Raw genomic sequence first — 22,884 nt, 5'->3', positions numbered from 1 at the left:
CCAATGTGAGCACCTACCCGTTAGATACAAGTTGCTAAATAATTCTTATATAAACTAAAAATATATATCAGGTTTATGATTAAGTTGCAAATTGTAGGTGAAGACCTTAATGACAAGGCATCAGTTTCTACAGACAATTAATATTCAGGAACTTAACAGAATTAAAGCCCACATATTTTTAAAGGTACTGTCAATAAATAGTTGGAATGTGTTCTCACAACAGACATTTCTACTAAACTCGATAAATCATAATCTGTAAAGAATTGCTTCTTTTTTCTAAGACAATGTTCTTTGGGAGCAAGTAGGAAGACAAATGTTTACTAAGAAACCCATTTACTAACAATATTAACAAGAAGAAGAGAAGTAACATTTGTCCAGTATCTCCAATGTGCAATTCAGAAGTGAGGCTAGGAGTAGAAACAAAGATGGTGGCATAGGTAAACGCCTAACTGCAGCCTCGCACAACAATTTCAAAAATACAACTAAAATATAAAATGGACATTATCTAGAACTACAAGAAAGTTGACTGACTGGAAATTCTACAACTAGAAGGAAAGAGAAAACCAGAGGGAAAATCGGAGGAGCTGTAAAAGCCTAAGGTACAGAGACACAGTGAGCATGTGCGGAGAGGAGGAGCTGGAGAGGAGGGGGCAGCTGAGTATGTGATACCATAATCAATAAAATTAAAAAAATTAGAAAAGTGAGGGCAGATGATTCACACATTTTCCCTGTTAATCTTAGCAAGAACATACACATGAGGAGCATTGTTGGCCCCATTTTACAGATTGAAAAGCTCAAGTCAAGAAAGTTAAATTTTTTAAAATCATGCCCAAAAATTTACCTGGCTCACAGTGGGACCCATAGTCTAATCTGAAGATACTAACTTTAAACTTTGACTTTTAGATTACTTATGCGGAGTATTAACTAAAACAGCAAGCTATTTTGCAGAATAACTCCAAGAGGAACCATAATTCAAGAGTTTCCAATATAGACCTGAACTCTGTGGATACTGAGAAGGAAAAAAAAATGAATGAAGATAACTTGGTTGAATGGATGCCTCCAGAAATGATTGAATGCATTTTCCATCATCTGGAAATTCAGAGTTTGTGCAGGGCTTCAATGACATGTGTGAGCTGGTTTGACACAATAAGAAACAATGACTTCTTATGGAAACCTCATTGCTTGGCTATACAAGATGTCTGCAAAAGAGAAGTAGATGATGACCAAAAAAATGGTTATTCCTGGAAGGTAAGTGTAATTTTTGTGGTCTGCAGTGTTATTAGCAATATGGTGGTAGATTTGAACCAAACTCTACTTTCTGCTTGGATGAGGTAAGATTTCATATAGACAATGACGTACAGACATACAGAGTGTGTTGACTTTTGTACTTACAGTTGAATTATGATTTTTTTCCTGCAAACCACACTGTCTCCCATCCATACTTTAACATTTTTCCAATCTTAAATTTAGGCATTTTCCTCTGTTAACCAGAAGGAAAGTGACTACTTCTTTTAACTTCACATTATCCAAAACACAGCAAACTCTATGGTACACACACACACACACACACACACACACATACACGTGTGTGTGTATGTGTGTATGTATATGTATATGTACATATACATGTATATCTATACACACACACATTTAGTAGTATATGCATATATCAACGTAAAAACTTAATCTTCTTTTCAACCCTGTCAATCAGCTTCTCTGGTTTCAAACAAACTCATCTTACCAGGCAGCAACCTACTATCTTCTGTGATGATGCTGGTTTACCTCTTTCAGGACATACTACTGAGGAATTACAAGAAGAGTCAAGTAATACATGGATGGCTAAGTGGCAGATTCAGCAACATAGATTTGCCTACTCTCCTATCAGAAACAACCATGTGTCCAATGGATGCAGAAACCTGGGGGAAAATTCTAGAAGCAGAACTGAATGGATCAGAGATTAAAAATGACAGCAGAGAAAGTGGATGCTACACAATAAGAAACAATGACTCCTTACAGAAACCTCATTGTGAGGCTATACAGGCTGTCCGAAAAAGAGAAATAGATGATGATCGAAAAAGCGGTTATTCCTGGAGGGTAAGTGTAATTGTTGTGGTCTGCAGTGTTATTAGCAATATGGTGGCAGATTTGAACCAAACTCTGCTTTCTGCTTGGGTGAGGTAGGATTTCATATAGACAATGACATACAAAGTGTGTTGACTTTTGAACTTAAAGTTGAATTATGATTCTTTTCCTGCAAACCACACTGTCTCCCACCCATCCTTTAACATTTTTCCAATCTTAAATTTAGGCATTTTCCTCTGTTAACCAGAAGGAAAGTGACTACTTCTTTTAACTTTGTATTATCCAAAATCCCCAGCAAACTCTATGGTACACACACACACACACGTGTGTGTCTATGTATGTATGTATGTATGTATATGTACATATACATGTATATCTATACACACACACATTTAGTAGTATATGCATATATCAACGTAAAAACTTAATCTTCTTTTCAATCCTGTCAATCAGCTTCTCTGGTTTCAAACAAACTCATCTTACCAGGCAGCAACCTACTATCTTCTGTGATGATGCTGGTTTACCTCTTTCAGGACATACTACTGAGGAATTACAAGAAGAGTCAAGTAAAACACGGATGGCTAAGTGGCAGATTCAGCAACATAGATTTGCCTACTCTCCTATCAAAAACAACCATGTGCCAAATGGATGCAGAAACCTGGGGGGAAATTCTAGAAGCAGAACTGAATGGATCAGAGATTAAAAATGACAGCAGAGAAAGTGGATGCTACATAATAAGAAACAATCACTCCTTACGGAAACCTCATTGTGAGGCTATACAGGCTGTCTGCAAAAGAGAAGTAGATGATGGCCAAAAAAACGGTTATTCCTGGAAGGTAAGTGTAATATTTGTGGTCTGCAGTGTTATTAGCAATATGGTGGCAGATTTGAACCAAACTCTTTCTGCTTGGATGAGGTAGGATTTCATATAGACAATGACGTACAGACATACAGAGTGTGTTGACTTTTGTACTTACAGTTGAATTATGATTCTTTTCCTGCAAACCACACTGTCTCCCATTCATCCTTTAACATTTTTCCAGTCTTAAATTTAGGCATTTTCCTCTGTTAACCAGAAGGAAAGTGACTACTTCTTTTAACTTCACATTATCCAAAACACAGCAAACTCTATGGTTCACACTGTGTGTGTGTGTGTGTATATATATATATATATATATATATATATACATATATATATATATATATATAAACGTATACATGTACATCTACACACACACACACACACACACACACACACACATTTAGTAGTACATGTATATATCAATGTAAAAACTTAATCTTCTTCTTTTCAATCCTGTCAATCAGCTTCTCTGGTTTCAAACAAACTCAACTCACCAGGCAACAATGTACTACCTTCTGTGATGATGCTTGTTTACCTCTTTCAGGACATACATCTGAGGAATGACAAGAAGAGTCAAGTAAAACACGGATGGCTAAGTGGCAGATTCAGCAACATAGATTTGCCTACTCTCCTATCAGAAACAACCATGTGTCCAATGGATGCAGAAACCTGGGGGAAAATTCTAGAAGCAGAACTGAATGGATCAAAGATTAAAAATGACAGCAGAGAAAGTGGATACTAAACTCCCAAGACCAAACTGGAATGATCCTATCGAATAAAAGAGTTATATGCAAATTGAACGTGCATCTGTTACATCCACAAGCAACACCTACTAGCCAATCAGGACAGAGTATGCAGATTAACAGAGAAAGCAGGAGGCTTGGGTTTCGCCAACAATGGAGGAAGCCAAGCTTTCAGTCTTCCCTGGCCAGCATTGGCCTCCACTTAAGGCTACAAAGTTTCAATTATAGAAGATAGATAAATCCCAGATCCCTGGGCCTCCACTTGGGTCTCCAGGGAATGTGTCCAGCCTGCAAGCCACCACAGGCCCCTTACCCAGGCCACCCCATGCCCCAAGGGAACCCCCACCCTGGTCTGGGACATCCTTCAGGGCAAACCAGCCAGCTCCCACCTGTGCACCAGGCCTCTATCCTATCTGATCCTCCTATCTAGTAAAAAAATAATATGCAAATTGACCATCACTCCAACACACAAGATGACTGACCCCATGTGAACACAAGATGGCCATCACAAGATGGCCAGCAGGGAAGGGCAGTTGGAGGGACCAGTCCTTCAAGGGAGGGCAGTTTGGGGCAATCAAGCCTGCAGGGGAGGGAAGTTAGGGGTGACCAGGCTGGCAGAGGAGGGAAGTTGGGGGCAACTGTGCCTACAGGGGAGAGAAATTAGGGGTTGATCAGGCTGGCAGACAGAAGCAGTTAGAGGCAGGTGAGCAGCTGGGAGCCAGCAATGCTGGATTTTGAGAGTGATGTCCGACTGCCCGTTTAGGCCCTATCCCAGTAGGATCTGGCCTAAATGGGCAGTCAAACATCCTTGGAGAGGTCCCAGATTGGAGAGTCTGCAGGCTGGGCTGAGAGACACCACCCATCCCATGTATGAATTTCGTGTACCGAGCCTCTAGTAACTAAAATAAAAGAACAACTTGAATAATCAACTGAAGACTATTATACTTGGATAACCAAGGACATAAAGTGGAGACTGCATAGATACTGGTAGGAAGGGCTCCCACAGACACCAGCTGAAGAGATACTTCATCTGTGGGGTTTCCACTGAGAACTCTGGGGTCTAATCACCAAGCTGGGCCCCCCAGCAGAGAGCGCCAGAAATGAGAAAGGGGTCCACATAACATCTGGTTGTGACAAGCAGCAGGGTTGCTGTCTGCACCCTCTTAAAGGGCCAACTCACAAAATTTCATGTGTAGCCACTTACCTTGTTCTCCAGCAGAGGAGGGCAGAGTGAACTGGAGCTGTTTGAGCAAAATCCAGGGTTGGGGCCTGACATCTTTCTCTCGCAAACAATCAAAATCCAGGAATCTTGCCTGGAGGGGTGAGTGGGGAAGAGAGTAGATCCACCATTTTGGAAAACACCTTGCCTCAACGTGTGGAGTTTCTGAGGCCCATTAAGAGACCGAGAATAAAAACACTATGGAGTTTCCTCAAAAAAAATTAAATATGGCCGAAACAGGTTTGGCTCAGTGGATAGAACGTCGGCCTGGGGACTGAAAGGTCCCGGATTCGATTCCAGTCAAGGACATGTACCTTGGCTGCGGGCACATCCCGCAACGGTAGGGGGTGTACAGGATGCAGCTGGTCAATGATTCTCTCTCATCAATGTTTCTAGCTCTCTAGCTCTCTATCCCTTTTTCTCTGTAAAAATTCAATAAAATATATATTTTTTTAATTAAATATGGAATTTCCATTTGACCCAATGATCCTACATCTATGAATATATCCTAAGAACACCAAAATACCAATCAGAAAGAATGTTTGTATGGAGAACAGCTACAGGGTTTGTTCAGGTTCAAGCCTCGGACTAATGAGAGGGCACAGACCTCTCATGGCCACATGCAAGTCCCAGCTTGGAGGGCAGAGCCCTCCCAGCACAATTATAGCCAACAGCTATAGTTGTAAGCTTGAACCTATGATCCCACATGCCTGAGTGATGTGGGCTTGATAGAGTTCAGATGCATGTAATTGAGTAGAACTGAAACCCATGAGAATGTTGTAAACATCTTGACCAAGCCCCTACTTTGCCTCACAGCATCTGGCTATAAAATAAAGACATGGCTTGTAGTCCATACCACTGTCTCTCCATCAGAGAAGCAGCATCCCACCCAGACCCAGCTTTCATTCTCTTGTTTGTCTTTTCTCAATCCTTTACTGTTCCCTCTCAGGGTCACAGATCCTGGCTGAGCTGGTGTGCACATAAGGTGCCCCAGGGCTGAGTATGCCATGGCCATGCTGACTCACCACATGTATGCACCCCTTGGATCTTGGGTTTGATTCCAGTCAAGGGCACATGCTTGGGTTTCAGGCTTTATCCTCAGTGGCGGGGTGGAGGTGCAGGTGGCAGCTGATCAATGATTCTCATCATTGATATTTTCTTTCTCTCTCCCTTCCCTCTGAAATCAATAGAAATATATTTAAAATTGTGTTTATAGCAGCACAATTTACAATAGCTAAGATCTGGAACCAGCCCAAGTGCCCATCAGTAGATAAGTGGGTAAAAAAGCTATGGTACATTTATACCATGGAATACTATGCTGCAATAAAAAAGGAATCTCTTACCCTTTGAGACAGCATGGAGGGACCTAGGGAGTATCATGCTATGTGAAATAAGTCAGAGAAAGCCAAGTATCACATGATCTCACTCATATGTGGAGTCTAAGTAACAAAATAAACTAATGAACAGAGTGGATCCAGTGACATGGAAGTGTGGAACGGAGTGCAGAATCTCAGAGGGAAGGTGAGGGAGGGTGGATGAGTGGGAGGTAATCACTCAAAGACCTTGTGTGCATATATGCATAACCCATGGACACAGACAAAAGGCCTGGGGTGGGGTGCAGGAGTGAGTTGGAGGAGGTCAATTGGGATTAATATAAAATGAATTTATATTTCAATGACTTTAAATTTTTCATTTCAGTGAAATCAGATTAAATGGTCAAACACTGAAACCATTTTTAAAATGTGCTAAACTTGTGGCTTAGTTTCAAATTAATCTGACCAATGGGCTAAAACTTGTGAGATTAAGGTTCCCATTAGTTGCCTGAAGACCTTGAATTGCTCTCAGGGACTTAAAAGTTATGGAAAATTTTTAGAACACTTAACTACCATCAGAACTGCCATACTATTTTTCCTAGCAAATAACAGTCTTATAACCCATCTAATGTTTTATTCATGGACTAGAGGCCCCATGCACAAAGATTCGTGCAAGAATGGGCCTTCCTTCCCCTTCACTCCAGCCAGAGCCACCTTTCTGCCTTCGCCCTAGCCAGAGCCGCCTTCCATCAATTTGCATATTCCCACCTTATTGGCTATGGGCGCCATCATCTTTGTTGTGGAGTTGGGTTCAATTTCTATATTCTGTCTTTATTATATAGGATAACCAAAACAAAGGACAACTCCTTTTTGTTTTCTCCACATTTAAAAGAAAAATACTGTTTCAAAGAATCCTAAATACCAGACTTTGTTAAAGTTTATAGCTTTCCAGTAACATTTAATTTCACTTTTTTTTTCTTAAACATAGATGATAAAGTATGCACTACATGTTGTTCATGCTGAATCTGTGGCCAGCACCATCGTAGAAGGTGTTTACAAAACATTTTAGTTAGAATGGGGTTTTCTTCCTACACTGTGCTCTATAGCATGAAAAATAAGAATCCAGAAAACCAGTGTTTAACAAATAGGCAAATATGAGAAAGATCCCTCATTCTCTACAAATTCTTTTCATTGGATCAACCAGGTAATGATTGCTTGTCTCTTATAATCTTAGAGTTTGAAGGGGCCTTAAAGATCAGGCAGTCCAATCTCTAAGACTGTTTGGCAACCTCCTCTTTAGGAATGTTCTTCCTATCACCCATCATTCATTCTTTTCTTGGCAACCTCTTTTGTAAGACTTACCATCTTGATCTGGAAACCATCCCTAACTTCTATGACCATTCTGGATTAAGTGGCCCTCTGAAGGTTCCCCATAGATCTTTGTGCATGCCATTCTCAAAGCTGCAACAGTACATTAAATTTGTCTGTTTATCTGTCTGTCTCCCCCTTTAAACTGTGAGCTTCTTTATGGCAGAGACCATTTATTTATTTTTGTGTTTCCAAAGCCTGGAACATAGTAGGTATTCCATAAAAAATATTAAAATATTTTAGTATTATTTAATTCTACCCAGAATCCCATGGTCAGTTAGGGGTGACCTGGCCTGCAGGGGAGGACAGTTAGGGGCAACTAGGCTTGCAGGGAAGGATAGTTAGGGGCAACCAGTCCTGCAGGGGAGGGCAGTTGGCGGAAACCAGGCTGGTAAAGGAGGGCAGTTAGGGGTGACCAGGCCAGCAGGGAAGGACAATTAGGGGTGACCAGACCAGAAGGAGAGGGAAGTTAGGGGCAATTGGTTTGGCAGGGGAGCAGTTATGCATCAATTAGGCTGGCAGGGGAATGGTTGCAGGGGTCCTCAAACTTTTTAAAGTGGGGGCCAGATCACGGTCCCTCAGAGAGCTGGAGGGCCGGACTATATGAACTACAGTACTAATTTCTACTGTAACACCTCGGCTGCGCTCACTGCCCAAAAAACCTGGCGGGCCAGATCAGACTCCTCTGCGGGCCGCATGTGGCCCGCGGGCCGTAGTTTGAAGACCCCTGGGTTAGAGGGTGGTCAGGCTAGCAGGCAGAAGCAATTAGGGGCAGTCAGGCAGGCAGGCAGATGACCAGATGGGAACCAGCAGTTCTGGATTGTGAGAAGGATCTCAGATTGGGGAGAGTGCAGGCTGGGCTGAGGGAGATACACACTTGTGCACAAATTTTGTGCACTGAGCCTCTAGGATATAATAAAAATAATTTACTAAGTTAATAGACAAGTATTGAAATACATTGTAAAACTCACAAGATATATGGTATGCTTCATATTAATGCTAACCTATATAATAAAAGCCCAGCAACCATTATGGCAGAACGACCAGAATGACTGGTCGACCAATGACGATGATGCACACTGACCACTAGAGGCCTGATGCTCAATGCAGGAGGAGGGAGAGGGGGCGTAGTGAGGCCTGAAGGTACATGCTATGGCCCAGAGATCCCAGGAACTGCAAGCCCAGAGCCTGCTTTCCAATAAAAAAAATAATAATAAAAGTAAATGGGGGAAAAAGGGAGCCTGACAACACCACCCTGGGAAGAACAGCTTCAGAAGGGAAAGGTCTCCCCAGGCCCTCCCAGTCCAGCTGGCATGCTACAGGCTCTAGGGAACTCGTGGGTGACAGGCTGGAAGTGCAGGCCCTCCAACTCCAGAGCCAGTTGCACCAACAGCTGCTCCCCATCCAGCTCCATGGTGGATGCAGCGCTGCCAGGCCTCCTCAGCTCCTATTTCCAACTTCCGGCTTTCTGGGAGTCCTTGGTATACTACATGTACTGGGGGCATGGCTAGCCTCCCCAGCCAATAGTCCCACAGCACAGCCAGAGAATGGCAGGACATAGCCACCAGAGCTGGTTTAGCATTCATTTGATGGCTCACAAGATTGACTGCTGAGGTTGCTGCTAGCTCTCCCTAGTGGAAGGGAGTCGGAAGCTCCTGACTGCACTGAACCCCAGCTCTGGTTGCACTGAACCCCAGTTCTGGGCTAGCCTGGGGGAATCTGGACTGTTAAGTTGAAACTCAGGGGAGCACAGAAGACAGAGGTTTGGAGGTGTGAGCACAAGGGCAGGGCTGATGGGAAGCCAAGACTGTCTGCTCAGCCCTAAGACTCTGCCCCATCCAATCTGAGCACAGAAGCTTTTGCAATTTCCCAAGTCTGGTCCTATAAAGCTATGTCCAGCACAGGTCTTCCAGCATAGACACAGCTGATCCTCAGAGCCAATGGGCCTGGAGGTCAAATCTTCCCAGTAATACCAGCAATCAAGACTTAACTACAACAAGGCTGTACACACAGATCACAAAGGGGTGCTCCAAGAGTGTTCCCCTCAGGCGACTGAGGAGGCTGATCCACTGGGCCATATAGAAAAGCTAGCATACAAAGCTACCCTACCAACTCAGGAAAGCAGCGAAAATGGGGAGACAAAGTAACATCCCAAATGAAAGAAATGGAGGAAAATAAATGACTGGATATATTAGAATTCAAAACCACAGTTATAATTTTTTTTCACGAATTTCCTAGAAAAGGCCGATAAATTTAGCAAGACCCTCAAGGGTATGAAAAAGGACCAACTAGAAATTAAACATACACCGATTGAAATAAAAATTATACAGAAACCCAACAGCAGACTAGAGGAATGCAAAAATCAAACCAAAGATTTTAAATACAAAGAAGCAAAAAATACTCAACGAGAAAAGAAAAAAGAATCCAAAAAGTTGAAGATAGTGTAAGAAGCCTCTGGGACACCTTCAAGCGTACCAACATCAGAATTAAGAAGGTGCTAGAAGAAGAGAGAGCAAGATACTGAAAACCTATTTGAAGAAATAATGATTGAAAACTTCCCCAACCTGGTGAAAGAAATAGACTTACAAGTCTAAGAAGCACACAGAATCCCAAACAAAAGGAATCCAAAAAGGAACACACCAAGACACATCATAATTAAAATGCCAAGAGCAAAAGACAAAGATTATTAAAAGCAGCAAGAGAAAAACAGTTAATTACCTATAAGGGAGAACCCATACGATTGTCACCTGATTTCTCAACAGAAACTATGCAGGCCAGACTGGAGTTACAAGAAATATTCAAAGTGATGAATAGCAAGAATCTACAACCAAGATTACTCTACACAGTGAAGTTATCATTCATAAATGAAGGTTAGATAAAGAGCTTCACAGACAAGAAAAAGCTAAAGGAGTTCATCACCAACAAAACAGTATTATATGAAATGCTGAAAGGTATTCTTTAAGAAGACAAAGAAGAAGGAAAAAGTAAAGATAAAAATTATGAACAACAAATACATATCTATCAACAAGTGAATCTAAAAATCAAGTGAATTAAAAATCTGAGAAACAAAATAAACTGGTGAATATAATATAATCAGGGGCACAGAATGGGAGTGGATTGATAAATCTTAGGGGGAAAGGGATGTGTGGGGTACGGGAAGAAGCTGAACGAAAATTGCAAACCTATGGATGAGGACAGTGGTGGGGAGAGGTAAGGTAAGGGCAGAGGGAATCGGGTGGAGGGGAACTCTGGGGGGAAATGAGAAACAATTATAATAATCTGAACAATAAAGATTTATTAAATTAAAAAATAAAAATAAATCCTCATTTGAGACTTTGGTAAATTAAAGTTTATTAATTGTTACTTATTTAGTTCAGTTCAGCAGACCTTTTTTAAAGACCTATTCTGTGCCAAGCATCCCTCATAGTGTGTCTAGAAGTGGTGTTGAACTCTGGTTTCATAATAGAATCATCTTCAAAGCTTTTTAAAAAATACCACCTACAGAATCAAGTTACCAGAGAAAGAAGCTCATACAGAAGTATGAAGACATATGAAAAAAGTGGCAAGTGATAATTTTGATATACATAAGAAAAGTAATTCACTACACACCTACTAGAAGGCTCAAAGCCAAAACACTGACAGTAGCAAACTCTGATGAAGATTTGGGATGGGAACTCTCATTCATTGCTGGTAAAATGCAAAACAGAACAGCTACTTTGGAAGACAGTTGGCAGCTTCTTACAAAACTAAATACATTCTTACCATACAGTCCAGTGCATAGATGTTTAAAACAGCCTTAGTCATAACTGTCAAACTTGGATGTAACCAAGATGTCCTTCAGTAGGTAAATAGATAAACTGTACAACATCCAGACAGTGGAATATGACTCATCATTAAAAAGCCATTAAAAGCTATGGAACCTTCAGTACATAGTTACTAAGTAAAGAAGCCAATCTGAAAAGTCTACATATGCATACTGCATGGTTCCAATGATATGATATTCTGCAAAAGGTAGGACTATAGAGACAGTGAAAAGTTCAGTAGTTGCCAGGGGCTGGGAGGGAAAGGAAGGATGAATAGACAGAGTTCAGAGGATTTTCCAGACAGAAAAGCTATTCTGGGTGGTACTACAATGGTGGATACATGTCTTTACACGTAGAATGTACATAAAGACTGAACCCTACTGTAAACTATGGCCTTTGGGCAATAATGACATGACAATATAAGTTCATAGAACATTCCACTGTGGTACAGGATGTTGATGGGGGGGAGGCTGAGAAGTAGGGCTGAGGGGGAGCAGAGGTAGATGGGACTCTGTACTTTCAACTCAATTCTGCCTAAAACTGCTTCACAAAACAAAGCCTTTAAAAAAAAGAGAAAGAAAATGAATAAATGCTATAAAAGAAATGTCTGTAAAAATTTAATGCGATCATTGTTGTAATGATTATCCCACAATTTAGTCAGCATTTATCCAATTATCCAATATGCCTACACTTTCAAACCTTAGAGGCTGAAATCATACATTATTTTAGTCTGAAAGGGACCTTCCCTCCCTACTACCCACTTTCCACCGACCAAAATTCTACCTATTCTAACACTTCATAATCACTGACATACGTACTGAAGAAGTCTTACTTCCAGTTCACTCACTCAAGTTGCCTGCCTACCTCAGTCCCACTTGAGGTTGTGACTCATTTAGTTACTTGCGTCTATGTCTCTCATACCTATTAAACTTTAAGTTTCTTGAGAGTAAAGACTTGTTTCTCTTTTATCCCTCCCATCTGACTCTAGTATATATTCATCAACTATTTTCTGAGTTTACTAAAATATTAGTCAACAAAATAGGAAGAATGTTAATACATGAATGTTGCTCCTTAAGCTTTAACAATGGGTAGCACTGCTTCTTTGTTAAAATGCACTTCCAAACTCTATATCCTTTTCACCCTAAGTTACAAATAGACTCTTTTTTGAGGACTGGAAGAGTGAAAGGTTGAGACACAGAACAGGAAAAACCAGACCATGTGTCAGACATGTATTGGGCTCAATAATTAAGAAAGGGAGCAAAAGCTAGCAGCTAGGAATGCTTGGCACGGCACACCCTAGGAATAAACCTTGTTGGACAAGGTAGGACTAGCATTCCAAGAGAGCAAGTGAGATTCCGCAACATGCAGGAACAGTACAGAGTTGCCAGAATGAGGAGCAGTTACTTTGTAGAAACTTTCTGGGACACTTACAGCATTCTTACAAGTGGTAAACTGACGCCACTTGAAGAGTCCACGCTAATGTCCATGACTCCTCCACCAACTGGGGACCTCCTCTTTTTAATTAAAGCAGTCGATTCAATTACTTCAGGGAATCTCACTAGATAGATATCTGGTGCTGTCCTATTTCCCTGGAGGAAAATAGATCAAAAAGGAATGTCATCTAATTCCTGCTATGAAAACAGAAAAAGAAATTTTTAAAATCAATAACAGTAGTTTTGCCTGGCTGGCGTGGCTCGGTGGTTGAGCATCAACTTATGAACTAAGAGGTCATGGTTTGATTCCTAGTCAGGGCACTTGCCCAGGTTGTGAGCTCGATCCCTAGTGTGGGCCATGCAGGAGGCAGCTGATCAATGATTCTCTCTCATCATTGTTTCTATTTCTCTCTCCCTCTCCTTTCCTCTCTGAAACCAATAAAAATATATTTTAACTGATGAACAAAAGTAGATCCAGAGACATAGAAGCATCAAACAGAGCATCAAACCTCAGAGGGAAAGGTGGAAGTTGGGGAGTGGGAGGGGGCAGGTAATGATCAACCAAAGGACTTGTATGGATGAAGATAAGCATAACCAATGGACACAGACACCAGGGGGCAATGGCATGTGCTGGGGGGATGGGAGCAGCCAGGGAGAGGTCAAGTGGGGGGGGGGGGGGGGATGAAAGGAGACATACATAATACTTCCAACAATAAAGAATTTAAATTAAAAACATATATATATATTTAAAAAAAAACACACACACAAATAAGCCAGTAGTTTTCATTTAAGAGAATAATAACTAATCATCTTTTATAAAAGAAAAACCATAAAGCAAATAGTTTCACCTAAAGGTACTCTGTTGCTTCAGATGCTGTATTGTAAAACTTTTTCCTAATTAAAAATTTTAAGATAGTTGTAGATCCCATGTGGTTGAAATATACAATACAGAAAGATCTCTCATAGCATTTACTCACTTTTCCAAAGCAGTAACATCTTGTAAAACTAGAGTACACTATCACAATCAGATATTGACACTGATAAGGTAGAGATACAAACACTTCCATCACCACAAAATCCCTCCTGCTTCCTTCCCTCTTTCTCTGACCCCTGCAACCACTAATCTAGAGTGTCCTCTAATTTTATAATTTTGTCATTACAATAATGTTAGGTAAATAAAATATAATATGTAACCTTTGGGATTGACTGCTTTTATCCAGGATAATTCCCTGGAGATTCATCCTGCTGTAAAAGCTTTTAATTTGTATGGATCATTAAACATAATTCCAACCTAGCAAAGTAAAGTAAACAAAGACCTTGGGTTCACTGAAGACTCACACTAAAGCAAAGAGCACAGGAAATTAAATTTCACTCGGTTCTGTTATATATGGGTTTTCCTGCCACTGTAAAGACATAAACATCCTTGTTACCAAGACTGTTTTATAAACCTTTATGCTTGTGTGGCCATAAAGTTTTGTGAAACTTGTCTCTAAAACAATGTGGCTAATTAAATCAGTTCAAAAATCATTTTTATTATTAACTAGAGGCCCCATGCATAAAATTCATACATGGGGGGGAAAAAAAGGGGGGGGGGGGGGAGAAGGAGTCTCTAGGCCTGGCCTGCACCCTCTCACAATCTGGGACCCCTTGGGGAATGTCTGATTGCCAGTTTAGGCCCGATTCTGAGGGCCTAACCCAGCAGTAGAGCTTTCCTCTCACAATCCAGGACAGCTGGCTCCTAACTGCTAGACTGCCTGCCTGCCTAATTACCCCTAACTTAGGGGTGTCGAACTCAATCAGAGAAGGGGCCAAAATCTAAAATCCAGCCTAAATCGCGGGCCGAATGGTTTACTGAACAGTCATAAACTGTCATTGTGATGGAAACGCAGCGGAGTGCAGTGATGACAGCGCAGTGCGGGCCACATTGCAAGGCCTGGCGGGACGGATTTGGCCCGAGGGCCTTGTGTTTGACACATGTGCCCTAACTATTCCCATGCCTGACTGATCGCCATTAACTGCTCTCCTGCCTGCCTGATTGCCCCTCACCGACTCTGCCTCAGCCCCTGCTGCTGTGGCTTCATCCAAAAGGATGTCTGGAATGACATCCAAAAGGTCGTTCAGCTTTCCCATCTACTTAGCATATTATACTTCTATTATAGATCATTTCAGATAGATGTGAATTTACAATTAACTTCCTGAGTTTTTCCACTTAAATTAAGTCTTTGCTCTCTCATACTACAAAAAAAAAAAAAGTAAAAAACAAACCTAACCTTACTGGAATGGCTACTATTTGAAAAAGCAACCCTCATGTTGAGTTTTAACCACTACAGAAAAGAAACATGTGTCAGTCAGCTCCAAAATCTTAAAAACCACAGATGATTTGTTAGTTCTTCACATTTTCCCTTCAATGCATGTAGAATATTGTTCATAAGCACTTCTAATCCCTGCCAAATTTGGCAATAGAATCCCATCCCTGGATTTTCTTTGAAAAGGAAAAGCAAAATCCAGACCAGATAAATGACTTTCTACTCCTTAACATTTTCAAAAACAGAAGACAAATAGGCTCATATCACAACAACAAACCTATAAGACAAATAAACTACAAATGATGAAAGACTGCAACTTATGTATTTATAAAATATAGACCTAAAATTCATCCATCTTTTAACTAGATCCAAAGAACTCTGAGTTGATGATATAATTTGTTAAGCAAATCAAAACGCATTAGTCAAGAGTCAAAAGATCTAGATGAAGTACATACTCTGCTAAGTTCCTAACTTAGATATAAAGATATATATAGAGAAAGAGGGAGAGATGCATATAGGAAAGAAGGAAGAGAAAAGAGGAGGTAGAGGGCAAACTCCCGGGCAGTTAGTTCCTTCAAATTTTGGACAGCTTAATAAATTGTAGCAAAAAGTATCAATGTTATTTAAACATTTAAGTGATTACTTGCCAGGTTAAAAAAAAATAAAATAAACAACAGGTGAATTTCAACTTTCTTACTTAGCCTTACTACACACACACACACACACATTTAGGACTGACTTCCTTCTCACAACTTTTCCTGCTTGGAGGAAGGTTCTGAGGCTAATACCAAAGGCTCCATTTAGACACTGGAGGTTAACCAGGACAACAGTCCATACTCATTACTCCCTGGTATTAACTCACTGACACAGGTTTTGTCTCCACCATCCAAGAGAAAACTGGACAGCATCAACCCATGTCTCATATGTGTATGCCCCACAGCGCTAGTCTGCAAAATGTGTTGCACAAAGTGGGCACTAAAACAGAAGTGTTGACTCTTAAGAAAATATGCGTGTACTAGTACATATTAAGAAGGAGAGCTACAAAGTTTCAGAATGTAACAAACCACTTTTCTAATTCTTCATCCCAAAGAGGGTGGTGATTAAACAGCTTAGTGCCACTTTGTGTCCAAAACCTTACCTGTGGCCTTTAAATAACCGATCTACAAATCAATCTTCTCATCTGCACCATAAGGATAATAATGATAATGGGTTTTAAAGGATTAAAGAACTTGGTATGCCTGGACCACTACACACCCCATAAGGGTTAGCTACTGAAAGACTATCACAATAAAAGTGATGCCATCAGTCACACAAAACAGGCCAAAAACTTCAAAAGATAAATTCAGGGGTTGGCAAACTTTTCTATAATATAAAGAGCCAGATACTAGTGTAAATATTATGGTTTGTCAAGCCAAGAGGCAATAGCCAGAGTCCTTGTTGCAATTATTTTCAGAAAGGCTAACAGGTCCTTTGTTTGTTTACATTTTCCATGTTAAAATTTAAGGATCATTCTTAGGACACAGGCCCATCCCAAAACAGGCTGGCCTTGGTCCCAGGGCCACCGTTTGCAGACCACTGGTAAGATTATGATGATGATAACACAAGTCCGTGCTTTTTAAAGGTAACAAAAGGGAAACCTGTGTGAGTTGATTCAGGTTGAGTGAGAAACGTGCTGCCCCCAAACTTTAAAATCCAGACGTGGCCGGCCGGAGTGGATCAGGGCCGGGAAAGGGCCTCACAAGCCAGAAGGTTCGCGGCGGGGCTCTGGGTCAGGCCGCGCCCTCGCCACACTTACTCCCAGCAGCGGCCCGCGGCCGATCACCGTCTCTCCGGGCGCCAGGGCCACCCGGGGGCCGCCGTCCCGTGGCTGCAGCTCAAAGACCCCGGACATGGCGGCGAGGACCAGGCCCCTCCCCAAGGACAAGGTCCCCGCAGCCCTTTCCGCCTTCCAGGAACAGCGCGGAGCCTGGACCGGCCCCGGAAAAACACAGGGCGTAGAAAGAGCTGAAATAGAACGGGTTTGTCAAGTTCTCCGGCAGCTGGGCCCCAGCGACAGTGCCAAGTCCCGCCTCTCCACTCCGACCAGTGACACAATCGGGGATTTCCCCCTTCGCCTGTACCCCAACTATCGTTTAAAGCCCATGAGTGAGACGTCCCCTTTCCCCTCCCACCGCCCACCTGGCCAGGAGGACGCCGGACCTTGTAGTCCGCAGCGCGGTCCTTCTCCTGCCTGGCCCCGCGAATGGTGCCCTAGTAAAACTACCAATCCCATAAGGCAATGCGCGCTCCTCTTACGTCAACGCGAAATCAGAGTCAACAAGGCCGGGCTGGAGTGGGCGGGGCCAGGGGGGCTCGGGAATGGGGCTCAGTGGGCAGAGGATTCGAATCGCCAGAGAAGCGGGCACCGTCCAGCAGGTAAGCTCATCCCTTCCCTTCCAACCTGCATCTGGCCGGCTGTGTCGGGGCGCGGCCAGGGCTGCCTCCTTTCTGAGGAGTTGTTATTGTCAGCTGTGTTCTCTGAGCTGTCAGCTGCAGTCTGCTTGGGGCAGGGCACGCAAGAAGGGTGGCTCGGGGTCATTTTCTCCGACTTGCGGGGTCTGGACAGGGCGGGGGCTCCCGGAGAGCAGGAGGCGCCCGCGGCTAGGTCTGTCCTGTCTCCGGATCCATCTCCCTCAGAGTGACACCTGAAAGGGGGCGAGCCCTTCCCTAACTCCAGAGGCGATTCCACAGGTTGGTTCTTAAAGAAGAGGCAGAAAGGGGATAGTTTTCCAGGCATCCAGGCAAAACTGGACTTAGAAGAAAGATGTCTGGTGGGGTTTTAGGAACCTCACCAAAGTAACACCCCCCCCCCCCCCACACACACACACTGTTAAATTCAAAAGCCTTCTTCTGCCTCTTGTGCGGTAACTAAAGAGAAGGCGCTTTTTCTTCCCCAGTGAGATCCTGGAAGTAGTAACAAATAGTAACGATCTCCTAATAGGAAATTGTTTTCAAGAATACGGTAGTTTGCCGGAACCGGTTTGGTTCAGTGGATAGAGTGCTGGCCTGCAGACTGAAAGGTCCGGGGTTCGATTCCGGTCAAGGGCATGTACCTTGGTTGTGGGCACATCCCCAGTAGGAGAGGTGTGCAGGAGGCAGCTGGTCAATGTTTCTCTCTCATCGATGTTTCTAACTATCCCTCTCCCTTCCTCTCTGTAAAAAAAAAAAAAAAAAAAAAAAAAAAAAAAAAAAAAAAAAAAAAAAAAAAAAAAACAACCATAGTTTGGCTTTGGTTTATATTGATGATGGGGGCAGGGTAGGTGCATGGCAAAAACTTGGGGATGACTCATAAAACTTGTTTTTACCACTTTGCTTTTTTACTTCCCCAAACCCTGAAGAGGAGGAAGTTTTCTGTCGAATACAGGCATTAAAATACTCACTACCAATATTCCTTGGGATTATAAACAACCAACTGAGCGGGAGCAACTGTGGCCTTAGTTCCAGAACCTGTAGGTGAGTAGCTCATTTGGAAAGGGAGTTGTCATGAGCTAAGTTAAAGACATGTTTAGCTGTATCTCAAACCCCGTCTCCAACACCATCAATCCCTTATACAAGGAAGTGCTAAATGAAATAAACTAATTTTAAGTAAGTATAAGCTGCCTTCATATGCAAAAATAGCTCCATGCTTTCATGTACTATGCACCTCAGGTAAATTATCTGAACTGGACTTTTTTTTTCAGATAGGAAAAAAAAATTTTTATATGCATTAGTTTAACTTCTCATTACATTTATGCAAAAACACTTTAAATATAGTAATTGGTAGAAATAAAGGTACAAATTTAGTTTTTGTGTATTTATTTATTTTCAATATTTTATTGACTTTATTAGGGTGACATTGGTCAATAAATTAGGTTTCAGGAGTACAATTCTATAATATATTATCTGTATATTTTATTGTGAGTTCACCACCACAATTATTAGTTACATGCTATACCTAACTGAATAATAAACATTATAGTTTAGTCACTGGTGCTTGATAGCCTCAGTGACTATTATCCCTGGTTCATAATTAATTGTGCAAGTAGGATAGCTTCAAGAAGCCATTTCTAAAACACTCATCTTATCATGGAATTGAATATTTGAGACTTTGTGACCCTGACCTCAAAGTCTTATCCATATCAGATAGTATTATATTTGTGTCCACTGTGACCACCTACCCATTAGGTACAAGATGACAAGTAATTTTTATATAAACTATAAATGTCCATCAGGTTTATGATTAGGTTGTAAATTGTAGGTGAGGACCTTAATGACAAGGCATCAGTTCCCACAGACAATGAGTATTCAGGAGCTTAATAGAATTGAATCCTACACATTTTTAAAGGTATTTTCAATAAATAGTTGGAATGTGTTCTCACAATAGGCATTTCTACTAAATTCAATAAATCAGTCTTTTTTTTTTTTTTTTTTTTTTTTTTTAGATAATGTTCTTTGGGAGCAAACAGAAAGACAAATGTTTACTAGCAAACCCATTTACTAAAAACATTAAAAAGAAGAAGAGAAGTAACATTTGTTGAGTGTCTCCAACATGTAATTCAGAAGTGAGGCTAGATGATTCACACGTTTTCCCTGTTAATCCTAGCAAGAACATACACATGAAGAGCATTATTGGTCCCATGTTACAGATTGAAAAGCTCAAGTCAAGAAAGTTAAAATTTTTAAAATCATGCCCAAAAAGTTATCTGGCTCACAGTGGGACCCGTAGTCTAATCTGAAGAGACTGAATAGTTTTAAACTCTGACTTTTAGGTTACCTATGCGGATAATTAACTAAAACAGCAAGCTATGCAGAATAACTCCAAGAGGAACCATAATTCAAGAGTTTCCGATATAGACTTGAACTCTGTGGATACTGAGAAGGAAAAAAAATGAATCAAAATAACTTCTTTAAATGGCTGCCTCAAGAAATTGCTTTACACATTTTCGGTGAGCTGGACATTCAGAGTTTGTGCAGGGCTTCAATGACATGCGTGAGCTGGTTTGCCACAATAAGAAACAATGACTCCTTATGGAAACCTCATTGCTTGGCTATACAAGATGTCTGCAAAAGAGAAGTAGATGATGATCGAAAAAGCGGTTATTCCTGGAGGGTAAGTGTAATTGTTGTGGTCTGCAGTGTTATTAGCAATATGGTGGCAGATTTGAGCCAAACTCTGCTTTCTGCTTGGGTGAGGTAGGATTTCATACAGAGAATGACATACAGACATACAGAGTGTGTTGACTTTTGAACTTAAAGTTGAATTATGATTCTTTTCCTGCAAACCACACTGTCTCCCATCCATCCTTTAACATTTTTTTCAATCTTAAATTATGGCATTTTCCTCTGTTAACCAGAAGGAAAGTGAGTACTTCTTTTCACTTCCTATTATCTAAAATCCCCAGCAAATTCTATGGTTCACACTGTATATATACACATATACATGTATATTTACACACACACACACACACACACATACACACACACACACACACACATTTAGTAGTATATGTATAAATCAATGTAAAAACTTAATCTTCTTTTCAGCCCTGTCAATCATCTTCTCTGATTTCAAACAAACTCAGCTCCCCAGGCAGCAACCTACTATCTTCTGTGATGATGCTGGTTTACCTCTTTCAGGACATACTACTGAGGAATTACAAGAAGAGTCAAGTGAAACTTGGATGGCTAAGTGGCAGATACAGCAACATATGTTCTCCTATTAGCCTACCAGAATCAATCATGTGCCCAATGGATGCAGAAACCTGGGGCGAAATTCTAGAGGCAGAATTGAGAAGACCAAATCACAAACAGATCTCATAAATGTGAGAATTTAAACCTAAAATGACTCTTAGGTTGTAAAAGGTATATCTTTATCCACTCATTTTGTTGTTGTTGTTGTTCACTTTTTTAAAAATTTAATGTTTAAAAGTAGAAAATTTTTTAAAAGTAAAGCTGTGTTTTTACTTGGCACTTTAGTAAGAAATATTTTTCTGGTTTTAATGTAACATGAAAAAATCATGAAATGTATTTTATATAAAAAATAATGTACCAGTAGAGTAATTTCAAAATGTATTGTTTCATGTATTTGTGTTTATTGTGGTACTTGAATGAGAATAGAGTTTGGCATTTTCTGATTAATGATAAGTCAAAAATTCAGCAAACCATTTGAAGAAGCTGTCTTGGAAATCATTAAATGGTTTATGGGATGATAACCTAAATTAAATTGATAGCAATATGTTTAAATGTATAGTAAATGTATATTTCAATAACTTTAAGTTTTCCATTTCAGTGAAATCAGATTGAACTGTTAGACATTGAAACCATTATAAAATGTACTAAATTTGTGGTTTAGTTTCAAATTAATCTGATCATGGGGCTAAAACATTCAGAATACTTAACTACCATCAGGACTGCCATTCTATTGTTCCTAGCAAGCCTCTCTTTCTGCCCATCTTATAGCACCATCTAGTGTTTTACTCATAGATAACCACGACAAAGGACCGCTCCTTTCAGTTTTCTCCACATTAAAAAAATATATACATTGTTTCAGAGAACCCTAAATACGTGACTTTGTTAAAGTTTATAGCTTCCCAGTAACCTTTAATTTAATGTTTGTTCTCTTTTTCTTAAAAGTAGGTGCCATAGTATACACTCTACCAGATTGTTTATTCTGAATCTGTGGCCAGCACCATCATAGAAGGTGCTTACAAAACATTTTAGTTAGGATGGCGTTCTCTTCTTATACTGTGCTCTATAGCATGAAGATTAAGAATCCAGAAAAGCAGTGTTTAACAAATAGGCAAATATGAGAAAGATCCCTTATTCTCTACAAATTCTTTTTGTTGGATCAACCCAGTAATGATTGCTTGTCTCTTATGATCTTCTTAGAGTTTGAAAGGGCCTTAAAGATCAGGCAGTCCAATCTCTAAGACTGTTTGGCAACCTCCCCTTTAGGAATGTTCTTCCTATCACTCATCATTAATTCTTTTCTTAGCAACCTCTTTTGTAAAACTTGTCATCTTGATCCCGAAACCATCCCTAACTTCCACTACCATTCTGGATTAAGTGGCCCTCTGAAGGTTCCCCATAGTTCTTTGTGCCATTCTCAAAGCTGCAATAGTACATTAAATTTGTTTGTTTATCAGTCTGTCTCCCCCTTTAAACTGTGGGATTTTTGATGGCAGAGACCATTTATTTATTTTTGTGTTTCCAAAGCCTGGAACATAGTAGGTATTCCATAAAAAAATATTAAATTATTTGTGTGTTATTTATTTTAATTCTACCCAAATTATATAATAAAAACAATTTACTATATTATTAGTAGTCAAGTATTGAAATGCAATGTAAAACTCCTAAGATTTATGGTATGCTTGATATTAATTCTAATATATGAATAATTGTTTTGGTATGCTCAAAAGTTGTAATAGAAAAATCAGAAAGTAGAAATATTCTTTTTTATTTTTTTAAATAAACACTTGAAAATACACTTCACCCAAATGTATCACTTACTACTTTTAATTATTGGGTCGTCCCTATCAATTTTAAGTTTTTGGTTTTTGTAGTATTATTGCATTTAAGTAATTCTTGGTGTGATAAGTTATGAGCTATGATCTCAGCCTACACTGAAAGGGAAGTTTTGGAACTCAAAGATAAATTTTACTGTATGGGCTTAGAATGAAGTGCATGTTTATCAGGCCAAGCCATTAACATTTGAAAACATGAGTGGGTGGAGTAATG

General features: G+C 40.5%; 4 protein-coding genes across 5 annotated transcripts in view; 3 read left to right on the top strand and 1 right to left on the bottom strand.

Moving 5' to 3' along the window:
• Positions 1 to 17,163, bottom strand: part of APLF (aprataxin and PNKP like factor) — an 80,848-nt gene extending 63,685 nt beyond the window's left edge. Inside the window, exon 1 of the mRNA XM_045580840.1 lies at positions 16,925 to 17,163. Coding sequence (XP_045436796.1) covers positions 16,925 to 17,020 — 96 coding nt within the window. The 5' untranslated portion in view covers positions 17,021 to 17,163. The remainder of the gene's footprint in view (positions 1 to 16,924) is intronic.
• Positions 1,117 to 3,752, top strand: LOC118717769. 2 transcript variants are annotated; one of them, XM_045580841.1, is made up of 4 exons: positions 1,117 to 1,248; positions 1,792 to 2,094; positions 2,616 to 2,918; positions 3,489 to 3,752. In XM_045580841.1, exons 1-4 carry the CDS (start codon positions 1,120 to 1,122, stop codon positions 3,684 to 3,686), a joined length of 933 nt encoding a protein of 310 aa, XP_045436797.1. In that variant the 5' UTR covers positions 1,117 to 1,119; the 3' UTR covers positions 3,687 to 3,752. The 2 variants fall into 2 exon arrangements, with proteins under 2 accessions (XP_045436797.1, XP_045436798.1); XM_045580842.1 differs by having other exon boundaries at positions 2,523 to 2,813; positions 3,687 to 3,733.
• On the top strand, positions 17,019 to 19,718 carry LOC123652247. The gene is made up of 3 exons (XM_045581011.1): positions 17,019 to 17,544; positions 18,507 to 18,621; positions 19,590 to 19,718. The coding sequence occupies exons 1-3, from the start codon at positions 17,019 to 17,021 to the stop codon at positions 19,591 to 19,593; spliced, it is 645 nt and encodes a 214-aa protein (XP_045436967.1). The 3' UTR covers positions 19,594 to 19,718.
• LOC118717463 (F-box only protein 48) lies at positions 18,509 to 22,638 on the top strand. Its single transcript, XM_036435572.2, is given in 4 exon segments — positions 18,509 to 18,605; positions 19,751 to 20,034; positions 20,037 to 20,257; positions 20,785 to 22,638. Coding segments are annotated over 3 exon segments (486 nt in total). The 5' UTR covers positions 18,509 to 18,605; positions 19,751 to 19,952; the 3' UTR covers positions 20,968 to 22,638.
• Positions 22,639 to 22,884: the final 246 nt, after the last annotated feature.

The sequence above is a fragment of the Pipistrellus kuhlii genome, unplaced genomic scaffold (genome assembly GCF_014108245.1).
Source record: "Pipistrellus kuhlii isolate mPipKuh1 unplaced genomic scaffold, mPipKuh1.p scaffold_m20_p_13, whole genome shotgun sequence".
NCBI lineage: Eukaryota > Metazoa > Chordata > Mammalia > Chiroptera > Vespertilionidae > Pipistrellus > Pipistrellus kuhlii.
Note: the sequence above shows the minus strand (reverse complement) of the source record. Positions and strands in the feature narration are given on the sequence as shown.

What these genes read in the sequence shown, in the direction of transcription:
- LOC118717769 (XM_045580841.1), top strand. Translation starts at nt 1,120, where the DNA reads ATGACATGTGTGAGCTGGTTTGACACAATAAGAAACAATGACTTCTTA. An exon ending in AAAATGGTTATTCCTGGAAG is followed by an intron (nt 1,249 to 1,791) that starts GTAAGTGTAATT and finishes TACCTCTTTCAG; the next exon opens with GACATACTACTGAGGAATTA. An exon ending in AAAACGGTTATTCCTGGAAG is followed by an intron (nt 2,919 to 3,488) that starts GTAAGTGTAATA and finishes TACCTCTTTCAG; the next exon opens with GACATACATCTGAGGAATGA.
- LOC123652247 (XM_045581011.1), top strand. Translation starts at nt 17,019, where the DNA reads ATGGCGGCGAGGACCAGGCCCCTCCCCAAGGACAAGGTCCCCGCAGCC. An exon ending in AAGCGGGCACCGTCCAGCAG is followed by an intron (nt 17,545 to 18,506) that starts GTAAGCTCATCC and finishes CAAACCCTGAAG; the next exon opens with AGGAGGAAGTTTTCTGTCGA.